This window comes from Fusarium vanettenii (assembly GCF_000151355.1).
Source record: "Fusarium vanettenii 77-13-4 chromosome 2 genomic scaffold NECHAsca_18_chr2_1_0, whole genome shotgun sequence".
Classification (NCBI taxonomy): Eukaryota; Fungi; Ascomycota; class Sordariomycetes; order Hypocreales; family Nectriaceae; genus Fusarium; species Fusarium vanettenii.
In genome coordinates this window covers 1,988,509-2,002,761 of record NW_003315867.1, presented here as the reverse complement: position 1 = coordinate 2,002,761, position 14,253 = coordinate 1,988,509, and the positions used below count along the sequence as shown (strand labels likewise).

Sequence of the window (14,253 nt, the reverse complement as noted above, 5' to 3'; positions counted from 1 at the left end):
CACCCAATTTACCATTCTCATTTCACGCGGCCTCCTCAGCCTTTGTCTCGCCAGCTGCCTCCTCCTTTACCGGCTCCGCAGCAGGCTCCTCAGGTGAAGGAAGATCCGCAACGTCAACCGCCTCCTTCTCACCAGCCTCAACCTCGGCCTCCTTAGCTTGCTGGGCGACCCTTTGCTTCTCCAAAGTAACGTTGATAAGAGGGGAGGTGTCGTTGAAAATACGCAGGAGCATAGCAGATCGGTCCTCCTTGGGCAACATGAGGTTGAGCGAGTGAATGCTCTTCCAGATAGGCAGAGCCATACGCTCAGCAAAGTCGGGATCCGAACCGTCAGGCTCGATACGAAGGACGGCGCAGCCCATACCGATGTCACGGACACGCTCGCCAATCTCATCGAATCGCTCCCACTTGCCATCGTTGATGCGAGGGAACATCTCGATGAGCAGCTTCCGGAAGGTCTCCTTGTTATGGAGGTGGACGACGCGGGGCTCGCCGACGTAACCCTGAAGGATGGGCATACCCTCAGCCTGGATGCGCCATCGGCAGACCTCGGCGGACGGGGCGTCCTGCTTCATGTACATGCGAACACCGCCGTGGATGAATTTGATTCCACGGCCCTCGTTCTCGGACAGGATGTCCCTGAGGAGAGCGCTGGTGTAGTAGATGGCCTTGGCGGGCTCACCCATCTCATTTCGCACCATGTACCGATCATCGGGGAAACGGCTAGAGATGTGGTAGAAGTCCTTAATGTTCTGGACGGTTGGGTGAGCTGGGTCAAGGTACTTGAAGGGCTCCTCAACAGGGCCGTTTCGGCGAGGCTTGCTGCCCTCCTGGTTCTTTGCCTGAGCCTGAGGGACAGGCGTGGCGCTGGCTGACGTATCGACTTCGGTCTTGGCCTTCTTTGCGGGCTGGTCCTCAGCATCCTCAGACTCCAGCGGCCTCTTATGTCCGTTGGTGGATGCATCCGCCATAGCGACATCCTCCTGCTTGGCTTCCTCAGCAGCAGGGGCGGCCTCAGTGGCAGCGGGGACAGCCTCAGCCTCCTCCTTAGCAGGCTCCTTCTCGTCGGAAGCAGCCTTGGCCTCGCCGTTGGCCTTGGGCTGGGCCCGAGGTCCGGGATCGTTCTCGTTTCGAGCCTTGAACTCGGACTTCTTTTCCAAAACAGTGATAAAGAAGCCACCAGTATCCTGCATGTGGGGGTAAACTCTCATGCAGCGTTCCAGAGGCAGATCAGCGCAGTCAGAGCCCTCGACCCGAGGGAACATGGTCTCGACAACTCTTCCGGGGATGACGTTGTCAGGGCTCTCCTTGGCAAAGTCCTCAACCTCCTTCCAAGAACTCCAGATCCTGGCGCTCTTGTCCATAATCTTCCAGTCCTTCATGCCAGGGTTTCGCTTCAGGTTGGGGAGTTGGTCACTGCAGTCGACGATCTCGACGTTTTCAGCGCCACATCGCTCAATGGCAGAGACAACGACGGACTCGTTCTCGACGGGATTCATGCTGCAGGTGGAGAAGACGACTCGGCCGCCAACCTTGAGCAGCTGAAGAGCTCGCACCAGGATTCGGATCTGAGTCTGGTGCAGACCCAGGGCACTGCCAGGCTGCCAATCCTTCCAGATGTTGGCATTCTTGCGCAGAGTTCCGTCACCGGAGCAAGGGACATCGGCCAGAATACGGTCGAACTTGAGATAGGTGGGCTTGCTGTTACCCTCTCTGGGGGGGAGCCTGATGGAGGGGAACTGAGTAGCGTCGTGGTTCGTGACGAGAAGGTTGGGGGAAGAGAGTCGCTTCAACTGGTGAACAAGCATGTGGCCGCGCTTGTAGTCAGAGTCGTTGGCGATGAGCATACCAGTAGCTCTTCCGGCATCGCTAGGGTCGGCTTCCAGATCGGCCTCGATCTCGTCTTGCGTCTCGGCGCCCAGGTCCAAACCATCATCCTTGGCGAAAGATCGGAGAACCTTGCGAACACGAGCCTCCTCGCCCTGGTGGATCATCTCAAGCAGCTGCGCCGCCTTGCTTCCAGGCGCGGCACACATGTCCAGGACGGTCATGCCAGGGTGGAGGTCCATCAGCAGAGGAGGAATCATGCTGACAACTTCCTGTCGGCTAATGTTTCCAACGCTCGTCTCGGAGACCAGGAACTTTTGGAATGCGGCGAAGGGAGGGAACTTGCGGATGACGTTCTTGGGAGTGGTCATCCACCAGGCCAAATCGTCGGGGTACCAAGGCACAGGCTGAGGGGGCTCGACAGGGCGACCATCCTGGTGCTCGATGTTAACGATCTCGGGGATGTATCTGGTCTGAAGGAGGCCCTTGACGGTGAGGGCGTGACTGTGTGGCGATCAAGGTTAGCAGGCAGTTCGCGACACGGCGACACGTGAGACGCACCCTTTGGAACCGCAAAACCTGAAGCTGTTGGGGAGCTCGCGTCTGAGAGCCTCCCAGTAAGCATTCTTCTCCTCCTCGGGGAGCTGAAGCAAGGTATCGTAGAAGCGCTGAAGCTTCTCGTTCTCCTTGGGGATGACGGGATAGTCTCTCCAGCCGCCTCTGTCCTGCGCGCCTCCTCCTCGGCCGCCGCCGCCGCCTCTTCTATTCTTTCCCTGTATGTCGCGTCAAGTCAGCAGAGCGCAATTGGCGCGTTACGGGTTGGGGGGAGTGCGCACCCTGAAGCTCTTCTTGCCCATGGTCGCAAATGTTTTGGAGTGATTGAGCTGAGCTTTGCGACAGAAATTTCGACGGCAGAAAAAAGGTAAAGGCCCAGGCCATGCCCCGCCGCTTTTACGCTTTTGAGCACCCCGCCTGCGCGCTAATGCTGCTAGGTTTGAGGCTGGGCTGCAGGTCCTTGACCCACAGATTATCCTCAGGGAGAGCATATGGTTGCAAGATATACAGACTCTTGTTCAAGGTATGTCACATTTCCCTTTGTTTTCTCCAATTTTTGCGTCGAGTTGGCGGGCAAGTAATGTCACTTTTTCCAAGCCCTTGGTGGGCCGCCCACACCTCCCAGCGCGAGAAGAATATTAGTGTATCCTCCTCTAAGAATAACTTTCAAGATGGAATAGAAGTTAGGGGGAAAATAGATTAAAGAGATCGCAAGTATCACTTCTTGTTACGATATATCTTTATCGTTTCTGTATTTTTCTTATCAACTGTTCTCGTAAAGCTGCGGCCGTTGAAAAGAGTCAAAGCTCAACCTTGCACCATTGGTGGGTGCGCGACTCGAAAAACCAGCATGTGATGTATCTTGTATCCGAAAAACTGGCATAGAAAGTTGTAAAATTCACATTCATTGACGATTGGTCAATTATTACATCCTCAAGACAATGTCTAAGGCCAATAGAAATTGTAAGCAGACCAAGCCGAAGCCGAAGCCGAAGCCGGATACCCAGTTTTCGAGGCAGAACGAACCAGTAGCATCTTCATCTCATGGCTTCGGTCCGAGCTACAGCACCTTAAACATGACGGGTTCCTCATCTTCAACTTACACGTGAACTTAACCTCATATTTGAATCTTTCCAGAAACTTGAAATGAGAACCAATCAAGATCATCCACCTCGAAGGCCAAATGGCAGACCGGAAGCTTGTGATCCATGTCGAGCACGCAAAGTAGCTTGTGATCACACTCGACCTAGCTGTGATCGATGTCGAAAGCGAGGAGAGACCAATCGATGCGTCTATACAACGACAACCTCAAGATCGAGGAGCAGAATTCAATTTTACTCAGAACAGCCTGAAGTATCTTCTCCGTCATCTCAGTCTTCCAGGACAGTCATGCGCAACTCTGTCTTTGGTCCAGGCTACCTCGGGTCTACGAGTCATGCTTCCGTCTTTAAAGAAACCAGAGATAGCCTCTCCATCCTCGAGCAGCCTGACACCCCAAATATTGAGTCAGAAACAGCTCGGCAGCAAGATCAGTTGGACATTGGATTTCACGATCTGCCTCTCCCCACTCGTCAGATGTGTCTTCTCGTTCTGCAGTATCTCCCAGGCCAGCGAGATGCTTGCATGGCATTCTACGGTGATCCTTCATCCGCCAGCAAGAAATCCTGGACCCATGTTGCGGTAGCCAGAATTATCCAATCACTCCAAGACATATTTACATACTTTGCTCAACACGATTCCCCTCTGGAAAAGGTTGCCGATGTGCTATGCCGCAACACAGCACGGCCCATGAGAGATGATTTAACCAATGCCAAAGATTGGATGGATCAATTTTGTGGTCAAAATTTACGATGGGAAGCGATCGGTCTCCTTTGGGCTCATATAGAGGGTCTATCAGATGCTCTAGGGTCTCTTGATCCCCGTCAACTGCAGTGGGTGCCAGGCAAAGAATCAACTGAACTTGCCTTGACCAGCCTGGGCTACTGTATCGAAATCTCACGCCACTTTACCGCGGGAAACGCCCTACTTCTTGATCTCTGCCGTCGAAAGGGTACACTTGGGACGTTGATTTACGGAGACGCGAGTAAGTCAATGGCTGCATGCCCGAGAACCGGATACTGAATCAAGATAGGCTCTACGTTCTGGGACTCGCACAGCTTGGCTGTGTCCATGATGATATTCCTCGGGCTCCACGCTCAGGACGGTGCCTCGAAATCACATATCCAAAAAGAAGTGCCTTCATTCTGCACCGAATACAAGCGGCGTCTTTTTTCTTACATCTTCTTCACCGACAAATCCATCGTTTCCTTCTCTGGCAGACCTCCACTCATAAGTCGCCGCTACTGCTCAACTGCGCTCCCCTTGGATCTTCAAGATGAGGATTTAATGTCGGACGAGGCTATTCTAGGCGAGGCTATGAAAACGCTAGACGACAGGGGCTGGCAAACACAGGGAAGAGTTCACAGCGTCACGTTCATGAGGGCACGCATAATGTTGTCCTATGTCCTCGATGAGTTGGTCGAGATTGCACTCGGCAACGATGCTAATATCACAGTTGATTACCTTGAGTACGTTGACTGGCCTCTCAGAGACACACGAGCTGACATTCAACCAGAAGCATTAAAGCACGTCAACTCAAAGTCTTTTCTGAATACCCCTCAAGCCTAAAATATAACCACGAGGATCTGTCCGACCCCAACCTTGACATCAAGATTCTTTACGTCAGGATCTTGACTTACTTGGCTCATCTACGAAACATCTTTTTGGTAGAGAGGCTGCTCCTCCAGCATGGTGGGGTCGACGAGGGCAACTTGCTCAACACCAGCTTTAATTTAGTCAGAGTCACTGTTGTTCTCTGGTTACATAAAGATCGGTTCGCTGAAATGCGGCGTAATTTCGAATGGCTGGTGAGTTGTTGCGGTTTAATCAAGTGTCAGGTCTAATGGAATAATAGTTGATGGCCTATGCTGCTCCAGGGGGTGGCATACTCTGTCAGGAACTGCTTCGACCAACATTTTATGGCACTCACCCTCTAAACTCTGAGCTATCACGGTCGAGTATCGTCCAACAGCTGAGTTTGCTTGCCGCGTTTCTGAATTGGGTTGGCCCGACTGCACCAAACAGCATAATGTGTGGTGACTGCCAGACTATCATCCAACGCGTGCTTGACCAGCATCTAAACACAGCCACAGAAAACAGCAGGGATTTAGAGTCTTTAGGATCACTTTTGCCGCATTCACTGGGGTTTCGGTTTGATTTGTTGAATACCTTTGACTGGCTCCAGAGTGGCATACAATAGCATAATACTGCTTGTCATACAACCCTTTATTTGACCCCAGACGCTACTACGCAAGTAGGGCAGAGCACCTTTGAGAGAGTATCGAGAGAATTTATTTGCCAATATTAATATATTAATCCGTATCACCAATGACTGCTCGTAAGCCCTTGCAGCTCCGCCGATCAGGGGACTTGGGTTGGGCTAGTCTCTAGCTCAACGCGCTATTGATCTGATATGCGCCATTCTAGATTTCTGGGCCAGCTGAAACAATGACGGCTTCTTTCATTTACCGGGGGATTCGACCGGGGTACAGAGTACAAGAAGCCCAAAGACCAGTGAGTACCCCTGCATTGGCATTTCAGCCGGTTGATCGCTTCTTACCATGAACCAAGCTGCCAGATACTCCAAGTCAACTCCACGACAGACTACACGACATGCTCTGTATCTCGTAACAATGCCCCGTTGAAATTGTGGAATGTCCCCAATCTCCTTCATCGGCAAGATCGGCCGTTGAGAGGGCTTTCCAAGTGCCGTATGGGGAATGGATAGCCCGGAGCCGTCCGTGAAACTATTTGAAAGCCACAAGGCTTCGCATGCCACTATCGCCGTTCTAGCGCCTCTAAATGAGCTCGCCCGTGTAAGCCAGCTCAGGGGCGGGTCAAGATGCTCTCCCTATATGAAAGGCTCATTCACTCTCTGCCGGGTCTTTGAGAAGCTCCATCATCCAACTTTTGTTATCCACTCTTTTGATCTTTTTCCATTCTTTCGTTTAACCCACGATGCGTTCCATCGTGGCCCTGGCGGCCTTGGCCCTCTCGGGTTCTGTCCAGCTCGCCTTAGCTAGTGTTTGTAGACCCAGCAAGACTACGGATCTTGCGACCACGACGACGTCTACGAGTGCTCCCGTGGTGACCAACGAGCTCAAGGGCGCCAAGTTCGCCCGCAGGGCTCCCGATGGTGGCATCGTTGACTTTGAGAGCAGCGGTGATGCTCAGCATGCGGATGAGGGATACAAGGGCGATGGTAGCAAGGATAATGGCTGTGTTCAAATGCACGCCGACTCTAGCCCGAAGCGAGCCCTGGGTCCGGATGTTAGCATCTCGCAGCAGGTGACAGGTCTGAACCCGTCTACCCCCTACACTATCCGGTTCTATACTGCCATCGTCCTCTACCCCCAGAACACGGAGAGCTGCTTTATCAGAGCCTACCTCGGTGGCGATCCCTTCTACGAGCAGGCGATCTCCACCTCGGGCCCTACTGCTGCCTACAGTTCCGTCGTCAGGCAGGCCAGTGCCCCGGCGAACTCGGCTATCTTTTCTATTCAGATGCAGTGCGGCAGCGGTAATGCGGCCATGATTTACGTCGACTCCATCTTCATGTCCAACCAGGTTACTCCTCAGAACATCGATGACTTTGACCTCGTCGGTGATGACGACGATGTCGAATCCCCTACAACTACTTCCGATACCGAGACTTCCCAGGCCAGTTCTACGGGAACTGTGCCTCCTGAGACTGAGACTGAGACTGCTACTAGCTCTGAACTTCCTGGAACGGAGAGCCAGACTGTCACTAGCACCGAGCTCACTGAAACCGAGAGTCAGACTGTCACCGGCACTGAGACCTCGCAGACTGAGAGCGCTGAGACGACCGCTACTACCGGTGTGGAAACCTCTCAGACTGATGTCGAGACTGGAACGACTACCGGCACTGAGACTAGCGATATCGAGACCAGCACGGCTGCTAGCACCGAGACCAGCGATGTTGAGACTGGCACTACCACCGCCACCGAGACCTCGCAAACCGAGGGCGCTGAAACTAGCACGACTACTGCTTCTGAGACTTCCCAGACTGAAGATGCCGAGACTGGCACAACTACTAAAGCCCAATCCACAACCGAGAGCGAGTCTACCATCACCTCCCAGGAGACATCTGAGAGCACCACTGCTTCTGAGGTATCCACCACTGCCTCGGAGGAGTCCATCACCATGAGCTCAACCACATCCTCTGCATCATCTGAGCCCACAATCAGCAGAATCTGTGCCAACGTTGGATCCAACCCTGATGACGGCAAGGGTTGCGACAAGAGACCTGTCACAGCGGACCCAGATTACTACTTCTCCTTCGTGGGTAACATCGAAAAGGAGCAATGTGCTACCCGCTGCCTCGGTGATGATGAGTGCGGTCACTTCGAGTATCGATATGTCAACGATTGCCACAAGGAATGCCGTATTTATTCCACCAGACTAGCCGCCGACTCGCCCACCGGTCCTTCTGGCGATACAAACATCTGGGCCTACGACCGCAGCTGCGCCTGGCAAATCCCCTGCTGGCAGCCCCCAGCTGATAACGTCTGTTTGAACAAGTTTGCCGATACTCCAGCGCCAACATGTGTCCGCCGAAAGGCCACGCTCAAGCAGTGTGCCCAGCCCTGGCTCAGACTCACCGCACCAGACTGCACCCCCGAAGAGACGTGTGCCGGAGCCTGCGCGACTTACACGGGCTGCGTCGCCTTCTCTCTGTCCTCGGATCCTAATGAGCAGCGCAACTGTCTGTTGTATACGGACCGCGTTGAGGATATCTCGGAGCCCGATGATTCCAGTCTTCTTGAGTTTGTCGACCTTGACTGCTATGCCTGCAACGGCAAGAACATGGCTTTAACCACCTACGCCCAGCCTATGGATGATAATACTCCTAAGCCCGATAACACGTGTGCTGCTCCGAACAATGCCAACTTCTTCTTGGCTACCCCTGGGGCTAACACTGCTACGACTCTCTTGACCTCGACACGTGCTGCCACTACGACCGAGGCAGCCAACTTTGCCTAGAACCAGTTTCTCATAGAAAGGGGGAAGCTAGAGGTGTATGAAGACGGAAGCTCGTTTAAACGACTAGCCATGGAGAATACACGGGTCTATATAGTCAACCTTCCTTAATGTCTACACTTTTCTTTCACTTGAAACAGATGCTCCCAACAGGCTTATAAACTTCAAGCGTATTCATACAATCTCAATTGATTTGGGTATTCAGTACAGTCATTACATGCTGTCTAGCAGCTGTGTTTCAACTTGGATCCCTTGTGAATGGCTCTAGGCCGGTGATCCGTTTTGCTCTTGGCAGTAGAATTCCTCCACTCTCACAGACAATGACCATTCTCGTAGTCTGATGCCGTCCCTTTTAGATGTCCGTTTACATCATCAGACCGCCAACGAAACCAGCCATGGCGACACCCAGGCTCATGAGTCCCCAGCGGATCTCACCCCGGGCCTCGATACCGGCGTTGGGTGCTGCGCTCTCGGTCGAGCTGGCGGTGCTAGAGGCGGCGCTTCCAGTTGATGTGGAACCATCAGAAGAGCCCGAGGAGGCCGTGGCAGCAGGGCCAAGCTCGCCGCCACCAGTAGAGCTGGGCTCGACGGTCTCATCAACGTCAGCAGCTGCCTTCTTGTAGGCCGCAAGGGTCCTCTGTCCGCTGGATCTAATGTACAAGGTTAGTATTGAATCAAACTTTTGAGTGTCGGGGCAAATTTACGGAGCATTGATGACACCAACCATACCACCCTGGCAGTGGCCCTGAATGGCACAGTAGTACCAGATGGGGGTCTCGGCATCGACATTGATGGTGAAGACCTCATCGCTGACCGCATCACTGACGCTAAAGTCACCGCTGAAGAAGGCGGTGCTGTTGAGGGGCTCGCAAGGCTTGTCGAAGCTGCTCTGGGCGACAGAGTGTGTGCCCTTGTAGAAGTGGAACTCGACTGTGTCTCCAACGGCGGCCTTCAGGTCGGCAGGCGAAAAGGTGAGGCCTCCATCGCCGACCTTGACCTTGTGGACTGCGCCGAGAGCGGCGGGGATGAGAGAGAAGAGGAGAGTAGAGGAGTGCATTGTGATTGATTGATTGATGGTGAAAGACGGGTTGGTGGGTATAGAGGTGCAAGGCTGGCTTGTATATACAAAAGATGAGTGTGATTAGATTGATTGATGATCCAAACAAAACAGAGTCAACCTTGAAGCTCTTTATACTCTTGATATCAAGACCAAAAACAATAAAAGTAGTACGTAGTATCCCCAAACTCATCGAGGGGTTAGCCTCAAACAGGGATGAAGCAAGAGGCGGCCGCCCCTGGACGCATCTCTTACACAGCCACGACGACGGACAGTTTGATGCGCCCGAGTCGGGGTATGAGCCAAGCAGCGTTTTAGAAGGGCGCGCTTGATCAAACCGGAAGCTTCCAAGAGCCGAGGCCTTTCATTCTCGTATGGCACTTAATTGCCTTTGGCGCCGGCAGATGCATGCCGTCGAAGCGACCCCCAGAAAGGGACAAGGTTTCACCAGGGTCAAGGGTCTAGGGTCCATGCGACCGCCGTCATATCCAGCACAGCCTCTGGTCGGCCAAGCTTTACACCCATGCTAGTGAGGAATTTTGGTTTGGCTGGGGGAATTGGAACTGGCAATATTTCAAATCATGCCGGGTGGGAGAATCTCTCCAGGCCTCCAAGGTGTCGCCATTCCCCTCTGTGTCTGTCTGTCTTGGAATTCTCTGCAGATGCATCGTGAATGCAGTAATGCTTACGTGTGTCTTGCTGACAGCAGTCACTTTTTGTCTGCGAAATTCAAGCTGTACATACAAGGCTTAGCTCCTGTGCATGGCATATAAGACACAGGCGAGTTGATGCGCTGTGTTTCAGCTCTGCGTTGTTGGTCTCAGGTTTCGTTTCCATAAACATACACTCCGTACTTGACCCAAAAAGTGCAACTTGCAAACGGGCATGTAACTACGAAGTACAGGGTTCATTAATTTACAAGCTACCCCGAGGCCAGGTTATTAGCCACCCTAGAGGATCATGAGAAATAATGTAGACGGTGCTGTGAGCAACCGTCAAGACTGCAGATGACACCAATAAGGAAGAATGAGCCAAGCGATGATGCCTTTAATAGTTGATATTGCATTAATATGAGTTTAATGTCATCCCCGTCGGCGTTGGCGCTTGGTCCGTATCGCACTTGATGTTTGACAGCTGCTGAGACAAGGCTCGCCGTGAAGGACTGATATATTCGAACTCAACCCCAACTTCATTATCAATGGTCAATGTAGACTATGATACCGTGTAAAATTTATGTCAGATTACCGAGTAAAGGAAAAATAGCCTCAAGCAATTGCATATTTCAAAGTGTTGCGCCTCATGGTCTAGAGCCTGACGACAGGTTGAGTGACCCTCTTGGACGAGCGTGTCTTAGATATAATAATACACAGAAAGTAAAAAAGACTTTGTTTCATTGTTTTGGATCAACCGTTACCCAAAGAGTGGCATGAACGATCTCAAAGCACCAAAGGTTCGGGTAGCCATCAAGCAGATCAGTCATAGATAGCATCTACCAAGAACGAGTAGCCTGTACTCTTGAGTTAAAGAGGCCAGTCAGATGTCGATCACGCGGGAAGTTGATGACCTTACGCTTATATGGGCAGCTCTTCTCACCAAAATCAATAGCGCTCAATAGTATGATTTCCTGGCCCAAAAATGTGACCTGATATCTTAAATGATGAACTAATCGAAAGTCTGTTTTATACAGATTGAAATATCCCTAAAGGTGCACTCGTAATCGGCGTCCCCTTTCTTATTCGTGACAAAGACACCCACACAAGGACCAGTAAAGTCCCGATCTGTCAGATCCAAGATGTCAACATTGCCAGCCAACACCCAGCCGGTGTCTCCTGTCTCGGGGTGCTCAGTCATCCACGTGAAATCAAGGTTTGACTCCGAGTACATCAACCTGAAGTGAATGTTAAAGGCGCCTGTTGGATTTCCCATGTCCTTTAGCGAGGCGACTTGGGTACGATTGCATATAGTCTTTGCTCTCCCGGTATTCTTGACTTCAAAGTGGACAGAATGGTCGGAAAAGTCATAAAAGACTCTTGCGTAGCGGTGTTCGTCTTTGAAGCAAGCCAGACCCGCGATCACTGAAGAAGATTCCGCCTGATCTACAGCGAGAACCACTCGATCTTCTCCGTGAAGAGAGCGTTGCCTTCGACCTAAGAAGGATACAGCAGCTGAGGGTTCGGAGAGGTCAGTTGAAGATGCTCGGATGGTGACCTGTCGAGCATCGTCACTGATTTGATAGGCGCTGAGGTCTGGGTCGCGTAGGTAGACTAAATCAACCGTGGGATTCAGGCGAGAGGGAATGTTATCCTGTCTGCCCATACGAGGAAAAGACTCAATAGGCTGCTGAATCACCGGCCATGAATCTCCGGTAGACCATTGGACTGGCGTCAGGAAGGTTTCACGGCCCATTCCGTATCGTCCCTGCTGGTCCTTTCGAACAGCTAGGCACACGATCCACCAGTTGCCCTGCGTACCCTGGACCAGATCTCCATGGCCGTTGTGTTGGATATATTTGTAGCCGCTGCTGCCAGGGCTTGGCGCCAGAACGGGGTTGTTAGGACAGTCCTCGTACGGCCCCCAGAGGTCTCTAGAGCGGGCAGCCGAAAGCTGATGTCCTTCGAATGTTCCGCCCTCGGCAATGAGGAGGTAGTACCAACCATCTCGCTTGTAGATGTGAGGGCCCTCGGGTGTAATCTTGCTTGAGCCAGTCCACATGAGTCTCGGGGGTGCAAGATGCTCGCCGGTATCGATGTTGATTTCAATGCCATGGATCGTGGGCTCCTCCACAAGATCCTTGCTCCATAAACATCCAGCGATAAAGACTCGACCGTCATCATCAAAAAAGAGGTCTGGGTCAATACCCCAGAAGTCTACATAGACCGGGTCGCTCCACTGGCCAGACGCGATATCATCAGTGGAGATGATGAAATTCTTTGTCTTGACAAGCTCGGAAGGATGAGGCGGCTCCTCACCGGGCTTTAGCTCTGGATCCACGTGACAAATATTTGTGCAGATGATATATGTCCTCCCACGGTGATGACGAATGGTTGGAGCCCAGAGGCCTCCTGTTTCAACAATGACATCGCCGGGAGGGCCATCTAGGTGGTGAATCCGTGTAGTAGCTGCCGACAGGGAAAGCTGAGACAGCCGGTTAATGGCGTTGCCTATGACGGTCAGTAACCATTATTTCGTACCCACGAACGACATGGTCCATATAAGATAACCACGCACCAATGTGTTCCCAGGATACAAGATCCTTTGAAGCAAAGATGGGCAGACCAGGGAATAGATGGAAACTCGAGTTGACAAGATAAAAGGTGTCGTCGATACGGACAACTGAAGGATCCGGCGCGAAGCCGGGAATAATGGGGTTATTCTCGCCCATGCTTCACCAATAAAGATAAAAAATTCTAGTGTTTTTTTTGGTCGAGAGGGCAGTAAAGTGTAAGGGAATTTGAGCTGCCTCTGAATCGCCTCAACAAAGTCACCGCTTTAAGAGAGGGCAAATAACCGTCCGGCTAAACAGAACAGGCCACTACTCGGGTAAAATGATCCCGAAGGCGGGGCAAGTGAATAAAGAGACCAAGGGGTGGCCTAGGAATGAGGGCAAGCTGCATGATTGCATATGCAGGTGACAGAATAGCACAATATGTTAGTGACTCGTCCTGAGGGGGTCAACGTAAATCCCGAGAAGAAAGCAAGTTGTGCTTGCTCATGTTCGAGCAGAAGCTCAGTAATTATGTGAGATTAACAACTGCCCTCTATTTCTTTGATTGTCGTTTTAAACTGGCCATAATTTAGGTAGGATCATACGAGATTATTTCTATGAGACGATCCATATACGGGATCTACACAAACAACCACAGTTTCAGATGAGGTCGATTTCCTCCTCAAAAACACCGGAGAATGTCCGTGGGGAGAACTTGGAAGCACTTCACACCGTACACTTGACTAATAGGTCTTTTGGTGCTTTAACGCGTCAAAGGATCCGCTGCGAATGGCTCTGCTCTGGACTAGACGCCGAAGGACTCCTTGTACAGGACAACAGTGCTGGCAACAAGATGATCATGGTGAGATCAAAGTATCTGAGGTTACCTAGTCTATTTCACACTTGCTTCCCCTGAAACATGCTAGTTTACTGGGGTACCGGTGGTAAGGTGGTACAGCCTCAGCGGCTTTCATGGCGCACCATGGCCCTTGTGTGAATCCCAGGGGCTGCTCTTGGCGCATTACTCTCGGTGTTCCAGGGCTTGATCGAAGCCGTAATCCCGCTCATTGGCCCTACGGCTAGCTTATCCTTCTTGGCTGCCAATCCGCCGGAACCAGTAGCCGTAAATGCTGCGATTGGCTCAATGCAAATGAGCGCCCAAGCTGATCAACCACAGCTGAACCTTGTTGCAATATCTATGCATGGTATTCAGCCAGAGCGGTTGATCCCGGTTAAAGTCTATTCGGTCTCAGCTATACCGATTAGCGATGAATGATGAGGGAAAAGACAATGGGTTTATCAACGCACCCAAAGCGTCTCATTATGGGCTTGCAAGCATCACTACTCAAGAAGCCTCAAAGATGACTGTCAAACTGTACGTTTCGGAGGATGAACCGTCAATAAGATAGCTTCAGGTAAACGGGAAGCCTTTCCTTGTCAGGGGAGCCGAGCTGCAAAACTAGTCACTTTCAAGTGCAGAACATATGGAACGTGTGTGGCCCACCATGACG

At 51.9% G+C, this 14,253-nt stretch overlaps 5 protein-coding genes across 5 annotated transcripts; 2 read left to right on the top strand and 3 right to left on the bottom strand.

The window, feature by feature from the left end:
- Positions 1-22: 22 nt before the first annotated feature.
- NECHADRAFT_76439 (uncharacterized protein) lies at positions 23-2,683 on the bottom strand (the record flags this gene model as incomplete). The annotated part of the gene is made up of 3 exons (XM_003045975.1): positions 23-2,330; positions 2,388-2,599; positions 2,663-2,683. 3 exons carry the CDS (start codon positions 2,681-2,683, stop codon positions 23-25), a joined length of 2,541 nt encoding a protein of 846 aa, XP_003046021.1.
- Positions 2,684-3,770: 1,087 nt separating this feature from the next.
- Positions 3,771-5,679, top strand: NECHADRAFT_91033 (uncharacterized protein; the record flags this gene model as incomplete). Its single annotated transcript, XM_003046543.1, has 4 exons — positions 3,771-4,464; positions 4,513-4,948; positions 4,996-5,287; positions 5,335-5,679. The coding sequence occupies 4 exons, from the start codon at positions 3,771-3,773 to the stop codon at positions 5,677-5,679; spliced, it is 1,767 nt and encodes a 588-aa protein (XP_003046589.1).
- Positions 5,680-6,437: 758 nt separating this feature from the next.
- NECHADRAFT_76438 (uncharacterized protein) lies at positions 6,438-8,483 on the top strand (the record flags this gene model as incomplete). The annotated part of the gene is made up of 1 exon (XM_003046542.1): positions 6,438-8,483. One exon carries the CDS (start codon positions 6,438-6,440, stop codon positions 8,481-8,483), a length of 2,046 nt encoding a protein of 681 aa, XP_003046588.1.
- Positions 8,484-8,844: 361 nt separating this feature from the next.
- Positions 8,845-9,537, bottom strand: NECHADRAFT_33948 (uncharacterized protein; the record flags this gene model as incomplete). The annotated part of the gene is made up of 2 exons (XM_003045974.1): positions 8,845-9,130; positions 9,185-9,537. 2 exons carry the CDS (start codon positions 9,535-9,537, stop codon positions 8,845-8,847), a joined length of 639 nt encoding a protein of 212 aa, XP_003046020.1.
- Positions 9,538-11,216: 1,679 nt separating this feature from the next.
- NECHADRAFT_91030 (uncharacterized protein) lies at positions 11,217-12,919 on the bottom strand (the record flags this gene model as incomplete). The annotated part of the gene is made up of 4 exons (XM_003045973.1): positions 11,217-11,264; positions 11,295-11,315; positions 11,353-12,698; positions 12,766-12,919. The coding sequence occupies 4 exons, from the start codon at positions 12,917-12,919 to the stop codon at positions 11,217-11,219; spliced, it is 1,569 nt and encodes a 522-aa protein (XP_003046019.1).
- Positions 12,920-14,253: the final 1,334 nt, after the last annotated feature.